Source organism: Microcebus murinus, chromosome 6 (genome assembly GCF_040939455.1).
Source record: "Microcebus murinus isolate Inina chromosome 6, M.murinus_Inina_mat1.0, whole genome shotgun sequence".
Taxonomy (NCBI): Eukaryota; Metazoa; Chordata; class Mammalia; order Primates; family Cheirogaleidae; genus Microcebus; species Microcebus murinus.
In genome coordinates this window covers 13,825,540-13,851,072 of record NC_134109.1, presented here as the reverse complement: position 1 = coordinate 13,851,072, position 25,533 = coordinate 13,825,540, and the positions used below count along the sequence as shown (strand labels likewise).

The following is a 25,533-nucleotide window of genomic DNA, read 5'->3' as shown; positions in this document are numbered from 1 at the left end:
CAGTATCACAAACACAGCCTAAACTGCAAACACAGAGCCTTGCTAATTTTAGCCTCTTCTGTGTCATCATAAGATACAAAAACGAAAACTTTAAGCCAGGTTCTCCATCTGCCTTACAGGGGGAAACTCATCGGCATCCTGCGCTGTGAAGTCTTAGAAGTCGAATCCATGAACACACAATCCTTCAAGAGTTGTCTCTGTGAACGGTCCACACCAGCGCTTCCAAGCCCTCCTTGCACAAGAAAATCACCTGGGGCATTCTAGAAAACACTGACACCTGGATCCCATTCCAGACCAAATAAATCAGAACTCCTGAGGCAGGCACTATTTTTCAAAGGTCCACAGATGGTTCTAAGGTGCAGCTGCCAGACTGAAGGACCCCTGGCCCATTTGCTGAGGGCAACTGCAGTTATGGCCTCATTGGGGTCCCCAGAACAAGCCTTTGGGCTAAACAGCATGGATGACATTCTTCTGTAATAGATGAGAAAAAGGAGGTGTCAGGTGGCCCCAGCAGAGCTGGAGCTGCAGGCCCTGCCGGGCACCGCAAAGCTGGAGACGGCTGGCCAATGGGGACGATGGGGACATGAAGGCCTGGGAGAGAACACAGCAGGGTCTGGGTGGCCGGCTCCAGCCCGCAGCTCCTATCAGCTTCCTGCACCGCCCGTCTGTACCGAACCCCCCTCTCCAGCCCGCGGCTACAAAACAGGGTTGGCACCATTCGTTTGGCAATGTCACTTGGGGGAGCACATCAGGCTTAACTGGGAACAACACAGTTAAGGGATCTTAGCTAATATAGGTTTTTGGTTTTTCTGTAAATTCTAAGAAGCTTGCAGGTAAACATTATTGCTTTTTCCCTCCATCATGACATTCTGTCAAAGCATCTCCACAAAGAATCCTATCTGTCTCTTGATGTTTGAATGAAACTTCAATGCTTTTCTTTGAATCTATATTTTTTTTCCAATCTGGGGCCTCTAAGAGTGATTTTTTTTGTTGTTGTTCTTGTTAAGAAGTTCAAATTCTACAATAAAGGGACATAATTTCCTTCCTCTATGCAGCTGTTGCTAAAAGCAGTACAAACAAGATTTGGTATGAAACTTAATACCATTTTCAGGCTGCAATTTCCACATCCAGTGATGTAGTTAAAGAAATCCACAGGAAACAGAAGGAAACTTCCTTCAGGACAGACTATTTGTCAGCCTATACTTATTACATCATCCTATACATGTTTTTTGGAAACTGCTCCTTTGATTATTTCCATGACTCAGAAACAGTAACTGTCTCTGAGCAGAAGACAACATAAAAGCACATGCAAATTTTCATTAATCACGACACCGACTGAATACTTCTAGCATCGGTCTGTACATGTAGTATTTTTAACATAATTAATATTAAAAGGGGTCAATTATCTGAACTCTGCAATGGCTCTCCACTTATAAGTTTTTCAGAAGACTTTGTCTAAAATGTGGTGAGCTGATGACATATTTTTTATCACCTTGGGGATACCAGAACACACGATGAGGTGCTGGCATTGCAAAGGAAGGATATGACTGAGTTTTTATGGACCAAATCTGAGGTTTGTTTCAGCCATTACCCTCTAGGCTTCCCACGTGGCTGAGTTGGAGAGCACAGGTTGGCTGCCATGTGTGACGCTGTGGGAAGGACCCAGAAACTGGGGCCCTGGAACACAGCTGGGGGTCTCGGTTCTCATCCTTCATCTGCCACTAATGAGTAGGTCACTTTGGGCAAGGCCTCTTTCCCTGTGCCTCGGGGACTTCCCAGTCAGAGGAGGACAAGGATGGACTTCCTACATAGAGCTGTGTAAGATGAAACGAGGCCTTGTGGATGGAGCGCTCTGAAGAGTGAGCACTTCTAGGCACATGCCAGGTGTCTATAAATCCATATACCTACAAACACGCATCTGGGGTTAACATGGCCAGCCAGTTCCTGAAGACAATTCATCCCTGGACTTCTGGTGCAGCTGTGGGAGGCGTGGGGAGGCTGAGTTAAGGGTCTCCTACTCTAAATGTTAGAAACTCCAACTAAAACCATAATCTTCATTTGTGAACCTCACCCACTGATAACAGCAAGGCATCCATTTCCCCTGCACCAGCTGAGAACCTAAACTCAGTTGCATTCCTCAGTTTGTCTCCCATAGTTCCTTTTGAAAATTGTGTGTAAGCAAGAATTAGCATTCAAAATGGAGAAGCTTTTGTTTCCACACTGAATGTTTTCTCCTTAAAAATAATTAGGCATTTAATGACTGACTGAGACTTCACTGGATGCTTCAAGCAATTTCTAGTTCTTTATTTTTGTAGTGCAGAGTCTTAGCCAATTGACATTTGCCTTTGCTATGACCCACAGAATGTAGGAGAAGGGGCAAAGGGAGGCTTTGACCAACCCTTGAGTCTCCTTAATCTCTCCCAATGGCCAGTCTATCTCACGCAAGCTAGAAAGCCACTTTCCTCTCTCCCTCTGGGACACTGTCTGCTTGAGTGTGTCCTATGGACCACCATTCCCTTCCCACAGCCTCCCCTCCTCTCGGCCTGGCCATGGACTGCCAGGAGCACCTCCCAAGAAGGATGGCAGGAAGGGCGACCACCTGGTCAGTGGTGCTAGCAGAGGGAGAAGAAATTGGAAGGAACCCAAAATCCGTGGTACGCAAGCTGGAGATGGCCACATGTGTAGCTACACAGATCCAGCGAATTTCTGTTCCCCATTAGGACTGAAAATTCAGAGTAAACTGTAATGACAGTTAAAGTTATACTGGAGATTGGAAGCTTCCCTGGGAAATCCTCTATCTTCCACGGCTTACACAGAGGTTAAGCATAAAGAGCAGGGTGGTTGTGGTGGCCGACAAGGAGTCAGAACCCTGGAATTCTTTTCACAACTTTGCCTCTCCCCAGCTCCTGGAGTAATGCCTGGCACACAATCAATACTGGATCTAAGAGGGGGACTTGGGTAGGAAACCAGAGCAGGGGCAGATGGGAGAGGAAGTCCTGGTTTTCTCCAGGCCTCTTAGGCCTGGATTATAAGAATCAAAGCAGATTCCCAATATTCCGGAGCCTCAATTCTCATCAGTAAAATGAGTGTGATATCACATAGCCTTTGCCCATTTTATGGAGCTGCTTTGAAGATGAAATGAAGAGTGTTCTCTAAAAAGAGAAGCTCCACCCAAACGCTGGCAACTGTTAGTATGAAATGGGGTCTCCAACTTCCAACTGAGGTTAGAGCAAAGAAAATTGTGTGTGTGTTAACGTTAAATATTATATGTTGGCAATTATGGAAACAGGACTTCTTTGAATCGTTTTGAGATGTCAACTCGTGGCTACACAATGGAGATGTCTCAAGTGGCAGTGACAAGAGGAGGGAAAGACGTGGTTAACAAAAAAAAAAAAGAAAAAGAAAAAGAAAAGAAGCTGGTTGTCAACTGAAGAGAGGCAGCATGCTGTCATGGAGAGAGCTTTGATGTTAGACAGACCTGGGTTTGAGTCACAGCTCTGCTACCTATTTAACTGGAAAACTTAGGCAAGTTATTTAGCTTCCTTTAGTTTCAATTTTATTTTCTATAAAATGGAAGTAATAGCAGCTATCTTGCAAGGCTAGTGCAGGGATTAAAGATAACACATTGTGGCCTAACCTGGCACAGTGCTGGCACAGAGGAGTTTCAATAAGTGTGGTCACCACCATCCCTGGCTGAAATGCTGTGCGATTCGGCTCAGGGAGCCTGCTGGGACCTTCTGGTGAGATCTGGGTCAGAATTCACACTGTTGTGAGCGGCCAAGTCAATATGCACCAGAACTGAGGGAGCTTTATACTTCACGAAGACGGAGAAGATAAAACACGAGACAGATTTCTAACCTACATGCAGCAGAACTGCAGACTGAGAGAAATATAATCCAGGCTTCTAGAATGACGAAGACCTCGCCAAGTGTGCACTGGAGAGAACGCCACCCACCTCTCGGCTCACAGCGAGAGATGCATTCTCCACCTGCAGGCAGAACACTATTTGCAAGTTCGCTAATGCTCAGTTCAGTGACTAGCTCATAGTGTGACTTTTCCTTTAAGCAAAAATAACAAAAGAGGGAATGAGTCGCCGGGAACATGAAGCTAGGGTCTATTCCCAGTTTGGCCACTCACTCCCTGTTACTGCCCACGTCTTCCTCTGCCTTCCTCCGGGCGGGTCTGGAAGCGGGGGATGGGGAAGACAGGGGAACTGGCTAGTGGAGCGAGGACCCACCTCACTGAGCTTGCTCTTGCCCTGAGCCAGGAAGTCAGCACGGCCCCACCACATACAGGTAGAAACCAACTGCTTCCTGCAAAATGCTCTCTGCTCGGTTTTTATTTTACATTATTTTTAGGAAAGGATGCTTCCCACGCACTTGTTCACACGACCCTACCCTCTTCTAAAACCTCCTATGCCCTGATGGCGGACTCCAGGCTGCCTGAGCCATGGTGGCTCCGGTCTGGAGAGTTTCGAGATGAGCTGTCCCTTGGCAAGACACAGCCCTTCCTTCTTCATGCGTGATTCTGTTGCCAGGGTCACTTCTTACCCGAGCAGACTGGGGAGGATGTCTAAATTTGCACAATGGTGAGGGCTGCAGGAGAAACATTTATTTATATCCCAGAGAAAATAAAGTTAAAAAAACCAACAGGAAACTCCTTAATGAGGGGCTGCTCAATTCACCACCCCTCCCTCAAGGTTTCAGGGGTCGGGGAGGGAGCAGCTCTCAGCTACCCAGGGGGGCTCGTCCACCCCCAGCCCCACCCGACCCAGACTCTGCCTGGAGCCAGGGTTCCTCCCTGCTCAGCCCTGAAAGATCCTTCAGGAAACGGAGGAAGTATGGACACAGCCCAGGCATTTGGTTAAGTATTTTTAAAAAGCTTTCCAATTCTGCTATTTTTTCCCCCTCACATTCAATATTCTTGGTTGCTAAGTGGGAGGAAATGTGGGGAGGTGGGAGAGGTGTGGAGAGCTGAGAGAAACTTGGCGACATGCAGGCTGATGGATTTATCCTCTCGTTTCTGAAGGGGATGCGGGCACAAGGGTGTGCTCCGGTACTGGAGCACCCGCTCCGGCAGCACCTCCTGCCCGCCGGGCTGTGGGGCAAAGTCTCCCCCAAACCCTCAGGCTTCTCACGGGCCAGGAGTCGGGGCTTTCGGGGGATATAAATATGGACATTTTCTGCTTTTGCTTACGGGATTAGAAAAGTAGAATTTTTTAAAAAAATTAGAATGATCTTTATTTTCAGAACATAACCACAAAAGGAAAGAGGCTGGTCCCATGACTGCCTTTCATCAAGAGAAAGGTGGGCACTGCAGGCAGCAAGCGCCATGCCACAGGCGGTGGTTAGGAAGGGGCCTCTCCTCTGCATCCTGCCTCTCAGGGGGCCTGTGGCTGCCTTCAAGGCGGGTCAGAGGGTGGGTGGGACAGCAGGCGGCTTTCCAGGGGACCTCTCCTGCTTTGGCTGCACTGCCCACAGGGCCTGGGGTCACAGGTCTGCTGCTAGGTCACAGGAGGCCTGTCCCCTTAACAGGGACCTGCCTTCCAACACTTTTTAACTGCAGAAACTTGTGCAAAACAAAATCTCACATGGAACCCCTCTCTCTTCTGCTGCCTCCACCACGCCTGTCCCACCTTCCCTCCCTGCTGGTCTCTGCAGACCACGGCCACCAGCCCTCTGCCTGCCTCATACTCAGTACTCGTTTATGATTGAGTTGCACAATTTTAGGCTCCTGACTCTTAAGAGCATAACATGGGCTGCCTATACACCTTGCTATGGACTTGGAAAATACTCTGAGTGTACGAGCAGTTGTGTGAATTCATGTGAATCATTAGATCTCCTTTCATTAAATTACTTCCTTCACTTAGTAATCTAAACAGGAAAAATTGTGCAAGACTTGGAAACGGGCAAATAGGTTACTGGGTGTGTCAGTGGAATGCTGGGGGCTGACTTTCCCAGATGATCTGACTCTACAGGGATGGGCACCTTGACTGGCTTCCTACTGACCAGTAGGCTCATTTACAGCTCTGCAGGGGCAGAAGTTAACCTGGAGGAAACTGACAGCAAAGCAAATGAATTGTGTTTAGTGGAAATGTAATTGATTTCCACCCTGTAGAAAAGATAACCCCAAACAATACATTTCATTGCCTCATAGGATATTCCTTTTGCATCTATTTGCAAATTCATTTCAGCATTCCTGATTATAGATATCTGTTTTTCGAATTCTTGTTTGAACTGATCTTAACATTTTACTGGTTCCTTCATTAGTTAATGAGGTAAACAACATCTTTGACATGCATTTATTTTATATTTGTATGAGTCATGATTTTAACTTTTTGAAAATTATACTTTATCATGCCAACTGTGATTCTCCTTTCCTTAGTAGGATGTGGCCTGTTGTCTATGTGCAGCTTTGAAATATTACTGCAAGAACTCCATCTGGAACACATAATTAACTAGTCTGCACATAAATTACCAGAAAGATGTTAAGACTTGTCAAAGGAGTTCAGTAAGTGGCAAGTAGAGAGAAATCAGATAAAGATCGATTGTGAATCGAGCCTAGTGGGTCACCGTGGCAACAACAGCAAAAGAAACCCATGATTTGGAGGCTTCATCAGCTGCTCAGAGGAAAGCCCCTTAAAAATGGAGGGTGAAGCTCCAGCACTATGATCTGCTACTCATGGGGATCTGGAGGTACACAGGAGTGACAGAGTTAATGCCTGCTAAATGCCAATCAGAGATGGCACTGACAGGCAAAGACTCATGCAAAAACCACACAAAACAGGCACTGCTGGCCTCTTACCTGGGATTGGTCAGGTTGTAGCAGGATTTCCATATTTGTAGCATGTGCTTACAAGTGAGGAGCGCCTCGTCTGGGCCCCGGCAGAGTGACTCCAACTTCACTTTGGAAAACAGCAGTCTACGGAGGGGAGACAAAGGGAGAAAACAACACAGCTGAAGCCAGAGTCCCCATTCCAACAAGACATGGTGGGAGGGGGGAGGGGGGAGGGGGGCGTGTATATACATACATAATGAGTGAGATGTGCACCATCTGGGGGATGGTCGTGCTGGAGACTCAGACTTGTGGGGGTGGGGGGGAAATGGGCATTTATTGAAACCTTAAAATCTGTACCCCTATAATATGCTGAAATAATAAAAAAAAAAAAAGACAAAGTGGTGGGCTCAGACCCGGACGCAACTACTCATTTTAGAAAGGGATGTCCACATGCGTGGTCCAAGGAAAGCATGGCAGCAGGGCCAAGGACTGCAAAACTTCTAGCTCAATATGTGGCTTTGCATAAGTCTCACCACTAAGGCAAATGCAAGTATGGCATGACTATCTGTGGTCAGGTTAAAAGCATGAGAGTGGCCAGTTTTATTCAGAACACAGGGATTTTATTAAAAGCATGCTTTTTAGAACTAAACCAATTTATTTGTGAAACCTCAAAAACTCACTAAAAGTGAATCTTTATTTACAAAATTACATAGGAGATATGACTCAGTTGATATAAATATCTACAGAGAACCCCCACAATGATAGTCATCATCTTGTAAGTTTCAAAAAGCCTAAACTAAAGGCCCATAAGGAAAGAGGACTCCGGCTCAGGACCTCTGCTCCTAGATCTTCCCCAGCCCTACTGTATAGGGGCCAGGGTTTCACAGCTCTCTCCACGATCACCAAGGTGTCTCTTCCCTAGATCTGTTACCACCAACTGTTTCACCCTCCACCCAGACCTCCTGAGTGCCAAGCTTAGAGAACCTTCCATCTTTCTTGCCCCCCACCAGGGTTGTGCCATTCCCCAATTCTACTCATGTCTCTCTGCAGACATCGGCCTGGGTGCCTGTAGACATCAGCTTTCTTGGTTCCTGGTCTTGTCACTACTGCCCTATGAAAGTCCCTGCATAAGCCCAAATTCCTTCCTGATGGTCTTGTCTAGCCCCCAGAAACCTTATTATAAAGATCTCCAAAAATCATTTCCATTCCCAGCTCTAGAAACTACAATGGTTCTTCACTGTCTGTAATATAAGTCAAAATTCTGTGTGTAGTCCTTTAAGGCGCTCCACCGCCTGGCCACTCCTGTTTCGCCACCCATCCGGTGCCAGGCATCCCACTGGACCTTTTACTCCTCTCGATAGAACTCACTGGCCAAATGCTATGTTTCTTTCACAGCTCTGTGACTGTACATGCCTGCCCTCAACTGGAATCTCTGCTGGTCCACATCTCTTTAATTCTTCCCAAATCCAGGTAAAAACCCCACCTCATCAAATAAGTCTTCTGTTGGTACCACTTTTACACCTTTATCTTCTCTATGTGACATACACCACACTAGCTGGTGTTTATTGTTAATAATAATAAAAAGAAGGAAAAGAGAGGAAGGAGCTCTGGCTTACTGAGGGTCGCCCACGTGCCAAGCCTGTGTTTGGCACTTTACACGCTCTTGTGTCATCTCTGTAATACGCCACCTCGGCAGGTAGTGTCTACTACTCTTCAATAGGTAAGGAAACTGAGGTTTTGTAAGAGGCCCTTAGGTTGTTTTCTGGATGTGATTTTCTTTTTGAGTATAAGAACCCTGACATCTCTCTCTCGCTCTGGCCTCACCTCCACGGTGCCTAGAATTGGGCTCTGAGTTAAATGGGCCTTAATCAGCATTTGCTTACTATTTTTTCTATAAACCACGAAGATAAAGAAATGTGTTTCCAGTGATTTCAGTGATTTAGACATGCAGGGGAGTTCCTCAACCATGCATGATGTAATGCCCTCATTCAAAGGTACCACAGAAGAGCAAAGTCTCTTCTTCCTCTGTGAGAAATGGAATAAGGGTGATCTCAACCTGTCACCGTCCAAGCTCAAGCATGGGTTAACACCGAGTGCTCCCTCCAAATGGAACAAAGGAAGTGCAAGGGGGTGCTGGTGCCTGCCCTGGAGTCAGGGCTGCAGCCTCCCCCAGCCCGAGTTTGCAGAAGGTTGGGATGAGGGGGCGACAGGCCAGGTAACAGGAGGGAGGCAGTCCCTGAACTACAAGGAGGTGGGCATGAAGAGTGTGGCCAGCTGTGACCAGAGGGTCCAGCATCTGCTCAAGAACATCTCAAGATGAGGAAATTCCTTTGCAGCCTGACCAGAAGCTGACTCCTGCTGAAGTCGTCCTGAGTCCAAAATGTGGTGGGAGTAGTTTTTCCACCAGCATCTCCCACTGAACTATATGGGTCAACCGGGTGATGCGTTACAAATAAATGGCCACATGTCAACACCTATTTGGAGGCCCAGAAACTCTCCTGGATGAGGGGTGGTTGCCAAGCAATCTCGGCCGGGGGAGACCCTAGAACCGTGGGGAGTCCCGGGGGCCATGCAGCTGCCGCGTGCAGCGAAGCTATCTGGGGGGCACGCCGAGAACGCCCCACAGAGCTTGCCCACCCCAGGAAGGGCCATGCAGGGGGTGGGAAGGCTTCCCCGCACAGCAGGCAGTGGGGTGGCGCTAATGGCAGTTAGCCACGATTCCTTTAACTGCACCCAGGGTGGGGAGTGCCAGAGTGCGTCTCTAAGCCTCAGCTTGGGGGAACGGTTCTGTGCAAGGCTTCTTGGCTGGAAAAAGAACTTCTAATTAACATAAAATAACAGCTTTCAAACACTTGACTCAGGACATGGAGTTGAAAAGGTGTGGGCTGGATTTAAGAGAACCAGACGGGAAGAACAATGGTGGAAGGGCTGAACACAAATGACGGAAAATGACGGAAAAGGCACTTTGAAGTGAAGCGAGAGGAACAGCATGAGGGAGCCTGGCACGGAGAAGGAGCCGAGGACACAGCAGGGAGAGGGCACAGCCCGGCGGCGCCCGCGCAGGCACAGCCAGCACACAGGCAGAGCCCCTGCCCGCCCCGACGCTGATGCGCGCAGGGACGCACACGTAGGAGCAGGAGGGTGCCTCCCCCAGCGCCCCACATCTCAGCTTGTCTACAGGGCTGACAACAACACCGCAACCAGAACAAGTGACACCTGTCATGGTATTTGCGAACCTGCTCACACATCTCAACGCTGTTCGAAAACATCTGGCTGGGTGTACGTCGCATTAGCACAGAAAGGAAGAGCACACAAACAGCGATTAGCATCAACTGGCTGCGGCTGGTGTCCAAAGATGTTGCAGATTCAGTCTGCTGAGGAAACCCTGAGGCTAAAAAGAAGTCACAAAAAAACTTGGGACAAACCTGCATTTAATACGTTTCAATACGTCTAACTGTCAACCTGACGAAGAGCACAGCGGAGAGGCCAGGTGAGACCGTGCGCCGGCCACACCCCCAAGTCCAAGTGTGAATTAAGTACCATGTCTCTCCAGGGACAATAAGACATTACACGCTGGGAAAATGGTGTTTCCATCCCCTACACTTCGCTCAGAGTTCATGAACCTAATTTTTAAAAAAGAAATATTTTGGGCTGGGTGCGGTGGTTCATGCCTATAATCCTAGCGCTTTGGGATACACGGTGGCTGAGGCAGGAGGACCACTTTAAGGCCAGGAGTTTGAGACCAGCCTGAGCAAGAGTGAGACCTGTCTCTACAATAAATAGAGAAATTAGCTGGACATGGTGGCGTGTACCTGTAGTCCCAGCTACTCGGGAGGCTGAGGCAGGAGAATCATATGAGTCTAGGAGTTTGAAGATGCAGTGAGCTATGATGACACCACTGCACTCTAGCTGGGACGACAGAGGGAGACACTGTCTCAAAAAAATTTTTTTTTTATTCAGAGATGCGTTAAAAAAGATGATGCGTTACAGAAAGTTAATGAAGAAAATAAGAAGAACAGACTCCACTACTGAGAACCAGACCTAGCGTCTCACACTGTGCCTTCAGATCTGGCTCCTGCTCACACACTTAGCCACAGAGGGTTTGTCCAGTGCCCATCATGTACACCCCCCCTTGAACCACGGTCAGCTGCCCTCACGTGTCACTCTCCCTCCTGCCCCTGGGTCTTTGCACATGCTGTTCTCTCTGTCGGGAATGCCTTTTCCATCCCTTTCTGCCTTTTAAAGATCTACTCATCATTCAGGATGTGGGTCAAACAGAAACCCCTCACTGAAGCCAGACTTAAGTAATGGGAGTTCAACCCTCTAAGTGGAAATGCAATTACAAAAAAACACAAAAGCTCACAACTGTGGAATAATAAACTACAAGCCAGGAAACTTCTGCTTTCAAGACAAAATAATAACGGCAATAATAGCAGCTCCCAGACATGTTAAATATTTAATCACGGATTCTTACAGCAACCCTGCAAATTAGCTTGAGAGTTAAGTAATTTGCCAAGTTCATACCACTAGTGATTGGTAGAACGAAAATGTAAACACAAATCCATCTGACACCAAAGCACTGAACAAGAAATAATGATTTAAAATCTAACTATACTGCTAACAATCACTAACAAAGATGCACAGCATTTTCTAATTCATTGCCAGATATTTAAGTATTTGAAATGTGCAGAGGTCTGTGTTAGAGGGTGTGTGGAATACACAGTGGAATAAATTATAGTTCCTTAATTTTAAAGAACTACAGGCCAGTAGGAAGAAGAGACCTGACCGCTGATATTAGGCAGGAGTTCTAGTTCATGGCCAGACTACAGCCCTGAAACTTGAAAAGGGCTGTAGGAGAGCCGGTGTTTGGGCTACTGGGGTACAACTCCTGAAATGTGTCATACCTAATTCTTTAAAGTATGATCATATTTGTGTGTGTGTGTTTTGTGATTCGCCTTTTACCCAAAAGTCTGGTGCATACAAAATTCTAGTTATTTGAAGGACCCAGTTGATCAAAGTTTTATTTTTCATTGAAACTGACAGAAGTATTATTTTATCATATTTTTGGAATTCTTAAAGACTCCCTGAAAACAGCCCCAACCACTGGACCCTCACCTCTAGTACCTCTCCCTGGTTTAGCTTTATCCTGGGCCCCACCCGAATGAGTCCTAGATAAAGCTAAAAGGGTGAATGTATCTAAATTCCAAACTTCAGTGTGCCTCACAAAATATTCTGATGAAGAACTCTCAATGAAAATAAATTAGAAAATTTTAGAGAAATATTAAAGTAATAATTCCCTCCCATCTTATTTGGCAATATAGCATAATAAAAAAATGCACTTAAGTGCACCGAGGAAGAAATAGCATTATCAACACACAAAACCCTCACTGATTAGCCAATCTGTGAATGCTGCATTCATGGCAGCTGATTTAGAAGTAAAATCAAGGGAACTCTGCACATTTGGTATACTGTGCTGATCTAAGTTTGTGAGCTCCTGGGCTCTGCATGCCAGGGACCTGCTCTTTGTTTAGCTACTAATTGTAGGCAGGGATGCCAAACAGCTGTGCAGGAAAGCACATGGGATCTGCTCAAGTGGGGCAATGGCCATGGGGGCCCTGAATACCATCCCCAGCTCTCACTGCCACCAGGGAGCCTGCCCAGATGGGAGCTGGAGTGGGGCTGGCTGTCAAACACCCGAAGGAAAGTAAGCATCTGTCACCAGGTAAGAGAAATGACAGATCAAGCAGAGGTGGGCAGGGGGCAAGTATGTTGAAATGAAACGTTAACTTGAGAAGATGGCTTGGCAGCTGGCAGATAAGAACGGAGAAGTCAGAAGAGATGTGCCAAAAGCATGTGGCGACTAGAAGAGGGACGGGAACGTGAAGCCAAAACAGTCAGCTGGGAACAGAGTCTGAAAGAAAAGGAGAAGCAGGCCACGTGCAGCCCAGCGCTGCTCAGGGAGAGGCATGTCATCAAATATATCTGGCCCACCCCCGGAGGGGGGGATGACAAGGGACTTCTTTCAGGTTCCAATGTGGCTTGAAGGAATGGATCTCAATTCACTGTCACCAACATGTCAGATGGCCCACCATGCCTTGGAGCCACTGCTCTTCTGGCAGGCTTTTCACAACAGTCCTATCTCAGAAGGTGATGATGTATCTCTGCAAAAAAAAAAAAAACAGTCTCTGGACCCGGGCTGAGTCACTGTCACTGAAAATCAATACTGGGCTGGCCTGTGAGCTGCCTGGCCTGACACAGCCCAATGGGACCTGACCCCTACCAGGTGAGCCAATGATGCTGGGTTTACAAGCTATGCGGGTCCCAGGGCTGAGAGACCTCAAACTGTGCCTGGGACCCCTCTGACAACAGCTGGAAGGGATGAGAAGGTGTGGAACCAGTCCATGTGACAGTTCCCACTAGATATCAAATACTGCTTGGGGCCTCACTAATTGCAAATATTCAATAAATGTCACCCGAATGAACGATCTAATTATTCAACTGTTACACAGGAAATATGCAATTTCTTGGGTCATCTGGCTTACCTAATTGTTGTATTGACATGCTATTCATTGGTTAATTAGGAAAAAATATAGATTTTTCCCAGTTAACCCAAAGCTAGAAAAGGCTTTGAGAGGTCCTATAATAATTGCTACACAGAGTGTGGTCCACGGCAGGCAGCCTCAGAATCCCCTGGGAGCATGTGAAACACAGAATCTCCATGTTCTCCTTTCACTCTAGACCCAGGGAGGCAGAATCTGACTCCCAGGCGATTCAAGTGCAAATTTAAGTTCAAGAAGCACCACTCTAGTTCATAACTCTCCATCCTAACCTTCGATGGTCTGATTTTAAATGGAAAGACTTCCTGGGGAAAGAGTTCTCATAGCCCCTGCACTTAGGAAATTCTGTGTTTATTTCATTTCAAAAAGAATTTTGGGAACATGGAGGATATATTTTGTTCTTAAATTCAGTGGTCATTCTGAACAATCATCACATGAAGGCCACAAATGAGGGACACCCCTGCCTGTGTCTTGAACAGAATGCTTCCCTTCCTTCTGAGGGACTCCACGATCACTTTTGGAAGGCTGTGCTCTAACCCTATCCAGGTCCTCCATGTGTATCCAGGGAGGGACCCAAGGTGGCCACAGTGTACCAACCAAAGGGGTTTTATTCCCACTGTCACCCAGAAAGACGGCCCCTCCTCGCGTCTGCAGAGCACTGAGTAATCACCCTCCCCCCCCCACCATCCTGGGTCCTCCTCAGGAACTGAAAACTCATAAATGTCTTCCAAAACATGCAAGTAAACAGGAGCTGGGTTCAAGACACCAAGGAATGTTTGGAATCGTGCCTGCCTACCCAAAAGATTATCAAATTCAAACATTTTTGAAATGTGCACTGGCCTAACAGAACTCTGCTGGTGGGTGTCAGCTTGCAGGCCGCCGGCTGGAAACCTCTATCAGTAAGCTTTTCACGGATCCGATCCCGGTACCCGGTTTCCATTACAGAACCCAGACCGCATGCCAACCCCCGGTCAGTCTGCCAGCACAGCCTCCAAAGGGGGGTCTGAAGGGCACGGCTCTCCTCCTAAGTGCATCTTCCCCACGGATAAAGCCCTGGTGAGCAACTGGCCCTAGTGGCTCACTGGGAAACTTCTGTCTGGGAGTTATTTAACCACCAAGGAAGTTCTAGAAACTTGACCACTTTAAACTCCCATGGCTGATAGAGAGGGAGACGAGGCACACTGCGCTGGCCGGGTGGGGCTGCATCCAGCCTTTCTGCCACTCTGGTCTCCCTCGTCAGAGTGAGTGGGGGCCTGCGTCGTGCCAGCCCAGACTCCCAGACCTGCTGCCCTGGACGGATCCAGGCCTCGTGCGTTTGGCAAGACACAGTTTCTTGGGGTTGAGGTGTTAGGAGGAGACACCTCATTCTTCAGAGCCATCCTCGACTGGGAGGCTGTGCGCGAGTGGCGGTGCTGGGGACGGACCTGTGGCCGTCTCCTGTGACTTGGCTGTGCCTCTTGGTATCCTAATCCTGCCTCCTCTTTCTGACAGGCAGGAACTCCTGCTAGATCCCATATCAGTTACATTTTGCTTCTCATTTCAGTCAAAGTGTCAACAATCTGGAATACTCCCCCATCCTTCTAGCAGTATTTTTAGAATGAACAAACAACTGACATAGTTAGCTGGAATAAGTCACCTCAAGAAACCCCAGTTTGGCTCATTTTTTTTTGTTCCCACTTCAGCTCTTAATCTCAACTCCGATGACTGTCAGGAGCCAGCACCTAAAGAGGAAATGACCTGGCCAGGTTGAACGGAAAACACCTCCGGAACCACATTGGCCATGATTCAAAGACCTCTCTAAACGCTCAGTGTGACATTTAGTGAAGGGAGCCATTGCACACAGTGTCATCCACAAAGCATCAAGTGCACACAGTCAGGCTGCTTCCTGAGGGCTCTCTGCGCAGGGCTGGGCTGGGGCGCGGAGCAGGGAACAGCACAGAACCTGCCCTCTGGCTTGGTAGACCAGTTGGTGCACAAGGGCCTGCGGTACAGTAAGTGCCAGATAGCCATCTGGTGAGGAAATGTGGGCACAGAACATATTTGAAAGCAAGTCTTCCTACCAGACTATGCTGGCTCCTGAAAGAAAGAACCTATTCTCTCTGAACCATGAGCTTTTTGGTAATCCTAAAATGCAGAAGAGGAGAACCAGAATCCAGCTCCAGGCCTCCTCTGCTGAATGGCCCTTCCTAAAGGACCCCTCTCTGGAGAATTGTCCTGTCTCCTTTTCTTTTCTTTCTTATTTCTTATTTTGGTGGGGGGGAGTCTCACTCTGTTGCTCTGGCTAGAGTGCAGTGGCACTATCAAAGCTCACTGCAACCTCAAACTCCTGGGCTCAAGTGATCCTCCTGAGTAGCCTTAGCCTCCTGAGTAGCTGGGACTACAGGCACCAGCCACCACACCTGGCTAATTTTTCTACTTTTTTTGTGTGTGTGTAGAGATGAGGTCTTGCTCTTGCTCAGGCTGGTCTTGAACTCCTGGCCTCAAGCAATCCTGCCACCTTGGCCTCCCCAGAGTGCTAAGATTACAGGTATACTGGCCCCGTCTTTGTTTCTGATTCAGCCCCCAGGGCCCTAATTTTCCCACATACCCCAGTCTGAAGAGGGCATCATAAGTGCAGAAATGAGTCATTTAAGCCCATTTCAGTGTACAATGGTAAATGTCAAAAGAATGGGAAACCTACCACCTAGATTTAGAAGGGGCAGGGCCCGGCCCAGAATGGGATATGGACTCAGTCCGTGAAGTTCTCTGGTATAGAAATGGTGCCTTCTGCTCAGTCGGGAGGCAGCTGGGGAAGAATGGGCCCAGCAGGGTGCTGGGAAGCTGAAGCTGCTCTCTGGGACCAGAGGTGGATGGCGCTTCCCACTGGGATCTGATGCCCAATGGGACCGTGAGTCCTCGCAGCCGGTGAGTCCCAGCCTATTTTACATTCCCTGCATTCTCTGTCTCTCCCTCCCGTGTGTGTGTTCTCACGAAGGGCTCTGCTTTGTTGTGCATGGCTTGTTTCATCTGTGCCACAGGACACCAAAGGCAGGACTTTTGTCTGCGCCTGGGCTGGAGCTTTAAACAGGGAGCCCTGCTCCCTGAGGACGAGGGTGGAGGTGATCTTCGGTTCTTCTGAGGCTTATTAGCACACTCCAGCGTGGCTGTGCCTCCACATCCTACCATGTACTGAGTGACGGCAGGGACCATGCTGTCTTTGGCCTTGGCCGTCCTGAGCCTGGCACGATGCCTGGAAGAAAGCAGGGGCCCTCTAACCGTGAACTGGGGGAGATGCTCAAAGAACAGTGACTCTGCCCACCCAGGGTGGCTTATCCATCCTCACCAATTGTTTCCAGCTCAGGATTCCCACAGGAATACTTATGGGATAAATTACGTCTCTTCCTTGCTCTCAGGTTTCCTTTTCCTTCTTTCTTTTATTTATTTATTTTTTGAGACAGAGTCTCACTCTGTTGCATGGGCAAGTGCTGTGGCATCAGCCTAGCTCACAGCAACCTCAAACTCCTGGGCTCAAATGATCCTCCTGCCTCAGCCTCCTGAATAGCTGGGACTACAGGCATGTGCCACCATGCCCGGCTAATTTTTTCTATATATTTTTAGTTGGTCAATTAATTTCTTTCTATTTTTAGTAGACACAGAGTATCGCTCTTGCTCAGGCTGGTTTCGAACTCCTGACCTTGAGCGATCTACCCACCTCGGCCTCCCAGAGTGCTAGGATTACAGGCGTGAGCCACCGCGCCCGGCCCCTTCTTTCTTTTTTTAACAGTAAACTTTCCTTACTTTAAAATGCAAAAGACCATTACAAATGAGCTGGAATCCAACTGTACTTGGATTGTTGGATGTTTTCTTCACAGTTGGCTGGGCAACCAGCAGGTGCTTTATACGACCCATTTGCAGCAAGTAGACCATCATCATGTTATCAGATAGTGGGACTCAAGAGTAAAAACGAAAGTGGACACCAGAAGAAACACAGGCAGACGCAAACTTAGTTATGGACTGAGGCTACCAGGCCACTTTGCAGGGTCATTCATGGCACACAGATGTATTAATGTTTGCAGCAGGCCAAGCACTGGGCTAGGCATAGGGACACAGTGGTTTCCAGGAAAAACCTGCATGAAGTCTGAAGATGACACTTCATGCTCTGAACTGTTGAATGAGCTATCAAGGAGAACTTAGAGATCTTGGAGAGAAAAGCACTGAAATAAATAAAGCTTCTGGATGGCATGACTGAGGAGGGGTGGCTTTGGTGTGGGCCTTGCCATGGTCCCCTCCTGCGCCAGCCTGGCCTTGTGTGGCTGCCTAGCCTCTGAGCCCAGGGTGGCCAGCTCTCTTCTCGGCTGACAGGGAGGCTGGTCTGCCCTGGAGGCTTGCTCTCTGGCACACTCAGAAAAAACTAACAAAGGAGATCCTCTCTGGAAAAGAAGCAGGATACTCCACAAGGACCTTACACTGGGGACGGCAGCCACAGGCACACCTAGCACTGGTCATGTGAAAACAGGGCAAAGGGTCTGAGCCAGCACCACTCCTGGTCTCCGCACAGGCTGTTTCTAACCCCGGAGAAAGCAGGACAAATTGGCTTCAAATATATTCCTCCACCATTTCCGCTTTTCCAGTTCTTCTATCTTTGCCTTGTAAATCCAATTTTCAGTTTCCAAGTCATTTTTCATTGCATTTTGGGGATTCTCTGTCTCTCTTGACCAGCATCTACATTTACAGAAGGCAATACCCAGGCCCCAAAACTCATAGACATAAATGGGTATGGCGTGCTGGGAGGCTGCTTCCTTGGCTCAGCAAGCCCACCCCAGGAGAACGTGGCTGAAAGATCCAGAGCCAGAGAGCCTCCAGGGCAGAAGGTCCCCGGTCACCTAATCCCAACCTTCCAAGCTGGAAACCCTCCTACCACCACACACAGCAACAGAAAGAGGTCAGAAAGTTGTTTTGTGTCTTTTTAAATGTAGTAAAAAATACACATAGCAAATTTACCACTGTAGTCATTTTTAAGTGCACAGTTCAGTGGCATTAAGTATTAATACAGTCACACTGTTGTGCAGCCATCACCACCATCTATCTCCAGGATTCTTTTCATCATGCAGAACTGGAACTCTGTACCTATTAAACAATAATTTCCCATTCTCCTTCCTCTCAGCCCAGCAACCACCATTCTACTTTCTGTCTCTATGAGTTTGCCTACTGTAGGTACCTCACATAAGTGGAATCACTCAGTATTTGTCCTTTTGTCAGTAGCTTATTTCGCTTAGCATAATGGCCCTCCATCTTCATCTATGTTGGTGCATATGTCAGAATTTCCTTTCTTTTTAAGGTATGAATATACCATACTTTGTTCATCCATTCATTCATCAATGGGCACTTTGGTTGTTCCCACCTCTTGGCTATTGTGAATTACACTGCTGTGAACATGGGTATATAAGACGTGTTCAAGTCCCTGCTTTCAATATACACAGAAGTAGGACTGCTGGATCACATGGTAGTTTAAAAATTTTTTAATATTTTGAGGAACTACCATACCGTTTTCCATAGAGTCTGGATCATTTTATATTCCCACCGGCAGTACACAAGGGTTCCAGTTACTCTACATCCTTGTCAACACTTGTGATTTTCTGGGGTTTTTTTGATAATGTCCATCCTAATGAATATGAAGTGGTATCTTATTGTGGTTTTGATTTGCATTTCCCTAATGATTAGAAATGTTAAGACTCTTTACATGTGTTTATTGGCTATACCTTCTTTGGAAAAAATGTCTATTTAACTCCTCTGTCCATTTTCTGATAGGGTTTAGGTTTTTTTGTTTGTTTGTTTTGGAAAGCTGATTTTAAATATGCTACTGTACCATCAAATCCCATTCCACTTTGATCCATGTTGTCCTGCAGGCTGCCACCCACTCTCCTTTGTCCAAAGACCCCCTCCCCAACTGGCATCCCTGGTTGGTCACTCTGCATTCATCCCTTCCAGATATCCTTCAGGTTTCGATGGATCATTTCTCTAGTTTAATGAGATGAATGGCCTCTTTCCTTGTGGTCCCACTTTTTATCAAATGCTAATTCATGTCCATTACTTCTTCACTCAGCTCAGGCATAAAAGTAGCCCACAACACCTGGTTTCTCAGTAATCACTAAATTAAAACATTTACTCAATATGATATTTCAACTCAAACTCTGAGTTTTCTGAGAGTGTGTGTGAGTGAGACAGAGTGAAAAAGAAACACAGTCTCACTTGCCAAGTAATGACTTTTAAAAATCAGATACATACTCCACCCAAGTAGAGAATGATCTTAACCAGGTTTTCCAGTTTATTGATGAGATTAACAGGGGAGATAGCATAAAAATCCTACTCATGTGGATCATAAGCTCTAGGAGAGCAGAAACTTTCTCTTGTTCACGGCAGTATCGCCAAAATCTAGTATAGCACCTGGCATGTGGTAGGAACTCAACGCTTCAAAGGTAATTAGTGGTTAAGACCACAGAATGTCAAGGCCAGACTGCCTGGGCTCAAATCATGGCTCTGCTACTTTCTAGGTGTATAGTCTTGGACAAATTACTTAACCTTTCAGTTTCCTTGCCTATAAAATGAAGATAATAATGCTACCTACCTTAGATGGTTCTCATGAGGATTAAATTAGTTAAAAATGTGCAAAGTGCTAATAAGGGTGCCTATCACAGAGTAGTATATAAACATTGGTGGTTATTATTGCTAAATGAAGGACTGATTAAAGGAATGAATGTTGTATATGTTCACTTCTTTCCCTACAGTTAGTCTCTGCTGGTGTAACAAGAAATGTGATCATCTGACACAATCTGCTTTCACATGTACAAGGGTAGAAGACCATAAGTTTAAGGGTAGTGTTCTAGAAGAGCTGTGTGCCTCCTTCCAGTCAGGTGACTGAGGATGTGCCTCAGTATCTCCTGATGTCTCCTAGTTATGGATCAGGAAAAATACTTAAAAGAGTTGTCCATACACCTCAATGATCCAAAATTTGTATTTATATCCTTGATAGGTTTTAAAAATCACCTTCTTGTGCCTTTTGTGGTAATATCTGGTGGTTTCTTAAGTGTACTATTGATTTGATGGCCTCTCTAAGAGTACACAAATAGGGGCAAGTATATATTCTATTTAAAGAGGAAAACAAAAATTCAAATAAATTAAAAATCCACTGAACAGTTGCATAACCACAATTTGTCTCATGGCAAGAAACTTAAACCCTGGCAATGTCTTTCCTTAGCGGCCATCGTGAGGCTTGCCGAATCAGAATACTATACAACATTTTAATAACACTGAAGTTCTCAAATGCCACCAGAAGAATGATACTATCTGGCATATTTTCTATATATATGAAAAATAACAAACTGTCAGTTCTCATCTCAATATTTTTTTCTAAAAATATTCAATGGCAGAAACATAAAGTCTGAGGGTCTGATCAAAGCCCTGGCCTGACAGAGTGCCTCACTGTCTTTAGGAGGGATAATTATGTATTCCAAACATCACCCAGCACCTACTTCTACCTTTTTGGGCCAACAAGAAAAATCACTAAGTGATATATATAAATGAAGGGAAATTTCTATTATACAAAGCTATATTTCAAAAGAAGAAAGATCAGGGCTCTTATACCAAGTATAGTAGATAGTGAATCAGAATTCATAAATACCATTCAATATAAAAATGTGTACACTGTTATATTTTATTTTGGGAAAAATGTAATGTTTGAGATAATTAATATATAATCAGCTAATATTACCTATTCACCCTTGTGTTTAGATATTTAATAATTAAAGGGGTTAAAAAAACAAATTTTTCAACAGAACCGAAAAAAAAAAGACAAGACACATAAAGGAATGGCAGATGCAAATTCAACCACGAAACTAATTATATTAAATGTGAATGGACCAAGCACTTAAGAAAGAAGGTAGAAATTATTAGACTAAATAAAAAGATCTAATTATATGCTATCTGTAAGAAGAGAAGTATGTTTGAAGAAATAATGACTGAGAACTTTCTAGAAATGATGAACAATATAAACAATACCAACCCACAGTTTTAAAAAGCCCCGAGACTCTCAAGCAGGATCCACCCTTAGATGTATCATAGTGAAATGTAAAATAGCAGCAACGGTGGCATTAAAAGCAGCCAAAGAGAAAAGACAGGTGACATTAAAATAAACTACAGTTAAACAAATAGTTGATTTCCCAATAACTACAAATGGAGCAAGATTACCTGTGCTGTGAGACAATGTTTGAGCCTAGCAATGAATATACAGTTCGAAAATCTCTTTTGAGAGTAAAGCCAAATACGTTTTTAGACACAAACTGAGAAAGTTTGCCAGCAATGGACCCTTCCTAAAATTTCTTGGGTAACCACTAAACAAGAACAACCAAAACAAAATGTTTCTTCTCCATATTAGCAAAGAAAAAATACATAATAAAAACATAATAAATATAAAAGAAAGGAGGAAAGGTGAATAAGATATGAAAAAAAGGGCAGGTCACGTAGAAAGCACAAATGACATGGTAGACACTAATACAAATATATCAGTATTTACAATAAATAGACACGAACTAAATGTTACAGGTAAGACTGTAAGCTTGAGTTAAAAAAACAAAAAACCAAATCAGCTATACATACTGAGCACAAGAGTACATCTAAAACATATAAAAAAGTTCAAAAAGAATGGAAAAAGATAATCTAAGCCTATATATGTATATGTGTATATGTGTGTATATACACACATACATATGGATGTATGTGTATGGATGTATGTATATCAAACAAAATAGACTTTGAAGCAAAATGCATTTTGTGTCTTTCAACATAATGATAAAAGGTTGAATGTACCAGGAAGGCGTAGCATTTCTAAATTTATATGCACCTAACAGCATATATATAAAGCAAATATATATATATAAAAAATATATATATTTTAGCATAAAATATATAAAGCAAAAACTGCTATAAATATGTGGTGAAAAAGGCCAATCTGCCATCTCAGTGGTAGATTTCAACATATCACCTCTCAATAACTGATAGACAAAAAACATCTGTAAAAATAAAGAATATCTGAATAGCAGAGTTAATAGCTTAACACAATAAAATATGTAACAGTTTACTCAACAAACATTCTTTTCAAGCACACATGGAATATTTACAAGAAGTGACCACAGATGGGCCATAAAACAAGTTCAATCAGTTTCAAATTTATATAGATTATAGTCTTTAAACATAATCCAACAAAGTAAAAAGCCCATAACAAAAGATAAGTTGAAAAACTCATACATTTTATAATTATAAACACAGTTCTAAAACAACTAATGGGTCAAAAAGAATAATAGAAATTTAAAAATATTTAGAGCCAAATAATAAAAAATTCACATATTGAAACTTGTGGTTTACAGCTAAAGCAGTATCTAGAGGGAAATTTTTAGTCTTAAATGTTTATGTCAGAAAGTAAGAAAGGCAAAAAAGTAATGAACTCAACATCCAATTTAAGAGATTAAAAAAAAATCAAAATAAAACAAAACAGAAAAAAAACTCAAAGAAACAGGAAACAAAAAATAATGAAAATAAGAACAGAAATTTATGAAATAAAAAATAAACAAAGGCCGGGTGCCGTGGCTCACACCTGGCTCAAGGTCAGGAGTTCGAGACCAGCCTCAGCAAGAGACCCCGTCTCTACTAATACAAAAATAAATAAATAAACGTAAAATTAAGATGATAAAACAGTTACTGGTTCTTTGAAAAGATCAACTTAATAGACAAAAATCTAGCAAGACTATCCAAGAAAAAATGAAAAAAGTGCATTAAGCAATATTAGGATTGTTAGGATTCAATCCTAACAATATTAGGATTGAAAACAATATAGGATTGAAAAGAAGACTTAACTATAGCTGCTGTATAACAATAAATAAATAAACATTATGAACAACTGTATGCCAATAAAATTTAGATAAAATAGATAAATTGTTACATATATATTACAGCTTATGTATTATACATAGCTTAATAAAATAAAAGAAAGAAAACCTGAATATCCTATAATCATTTTTTAAAAGCATCAGAAATTTTTCCATAGGAAAAAAACAGTCCCACATGGTTTGATGGGTGAATTCTATCAAAACATAAGATTCTAGGAACAAATAATTCCAGCCTCACACAAATGATTCCAAAACATGCAAAAAAAGAATTATTCCAACTTATTTTATTTTATTTTATTTTATTTTATTTTATTTTATTTTTTGAGACAGAGTCTCACTTGTTGCCCAGGCTAGAGTGAGTGCCGCGGCGTCAGCCTAGCTCACAGCAACCTCAAACTCCTGGGCTCAAGCGATCCTCCTGCCTCAGCCTCCCGAGTAGCTGGGACTACAGGCATGCGCCACCATGCCCGGCTAATTTTTTCTATATATATTAGTTGGCCAATTAATTTCTTTCTATTTATAGTAGAGACGAGGTCTCCCTCTTGCTCAGGCCGGTTTCGAACTCCTGACCTTGAGCAATCCACCCGTCTCGGCCTCCCAGAGAGCTAGGATTACAGGCGTGAGCCACCGCGCCCGGCCTCCAACTCATTTTATGAGGCTGGCTTAACCTTCATGGACATAAGGAGAAAGAAAAAATTACAAGTCTATTTTCATATATGAATATAAATGCAAAGTTTTTTTAAAATTAGTAAACTCAATCCATAAAAAGGCCAATTCATCATGATCAACTTGGGCTTATTCCAAGAATACAACATTAGTTTAATATTTTAAAATATCAATTAATATAACATTCACAGATTAAAGGAATAAAATCATATAATCATCTCAATAGGTAGGGAAAAAGCATTTGATAAAATTCAGTATCAATTCATGATTAAAAAACAACTCTTAGCAAAACAGGAAGAAGGAAACTTTCTTAATCTCTTAAATTATCCACAAACAAACCTGTAACAAACATAATTCTTAATGGCAAAACATTGAAAGAATATTAATATTCAACTCTACTGAAGGCCCTGACTATTGTAAGTCAAGTTAAAAAAAGTTGAAGGATTATAGAAAAAGAAACTAAGTTTTAATTATTTCAGGTAAAAGTCATTGTCTAATGTAGAAGTTACAAACTAATTGATATATAAAATATTAGAATTAATATAAATTTAGCTGGGTCAAGAAGAATGTACAAAAATCAGTTGCCTTTCTATACCCTAGCAATAAGTAGGTAGTAAATTTGATTAAAAAAATACTCTTTATACATATAAAAGCATGAAAGATTTTTTCAGGTAATTAGTAATAAGTTTAGTAAAAAATGGATAAAATCTTTATAAAAAAAATTGTAAAACTGCATAAAAATATTTTTAAAGGCCTAAATAATCAGGGAGATAAAATGGCTATGGATTAGAAAACCATAATATACATAATATATAATACAAATTACATAATATATAATATGCCATAAATATACAATTCTCTCCAAACTGAGCTATTATTGAATAAATTAAATGTAATTCCAATCAGAGTCTCAAGAGATGTTTTTTTATAGGACTTGACAAGCTGATTTGAAATGTATATGAATGCTCAAAAGCCCAAGAATAGCCATGACATTCCCGAAGAACAAGATACAGGGAAGGACCCACTTTACGTGCAGCAAAGCTGTAAGAATGACAGAAGAGCAGCAGTCACACGGGGGTGGGCACGCTGACCGGTGGAATTAAATAGAAAACTTAGAAGCAGCTTAGAAACACACATGGACATTTGAGCTGGGACAAAGGTGGCACTGTGAAGCAACAGGGGAAAGAATCTTTATAACACGTGATGCCGGGACAACTGGATATCCATAGGGGAAAAAGTGGCATTGGGTCCCTCACAGCACACACATATGAAACAATCAAGGTTCTTTTTTGTTTTTGTTTTTTTTGAGACAGTCTCGCTTTGTTGCCCAGGTTAGAGTGAGTGCCATGGCGTCAGCCTAGCTCACAGCAACCTCAAACTCCTGGGCTCAAGCAATCTTCTGCCTCAGCCTCCCGAGTAGCTGGGACTACAGGCGTGCGCCACCATGCCCGGCTAAGTTTTTCTATATGTATTAGTTGGCCAATTAATTTCTTTCTATTTATAGTAGAGACGGGGTCTCACTCTTGCTCAGGCTGGTTTTGAACTCCTGACCTCGAGCAAACCGCCTGCCTCGGCCTCCCAGAGTGCTAGGATTACAGGCGTGAGCCACCACGCCT

At 44.1% G+C, this 25,533-nt stretch overlaps 1 protein-coding gene across 3 annotated transcripts in view; it reads right to left on the bottom strand.

The window, feature by feature from the left end:
* TTC7B (tetratricopeptide repeat domain 7B) overlaps positions 1-25,533 on the bottom strand; it is a 255,105-nt gene that overhangs the window by 61,530 nt on the left and 168,042 nt on the right. For all 3 annotated transcript variants that reach the window (XM_020285594.2, XM_020285596.2, XM_012773950.3), the window contains exon 16: positions 6,805-6,921. In XM_020285594.2, coding sequence (XP_020141183.1) covers positions 6,805-6,921 — 117 coding nt within the window. The remainder of the gene's footprint in view (positions 1-6,804; positions 6,922-25,533) is intronic.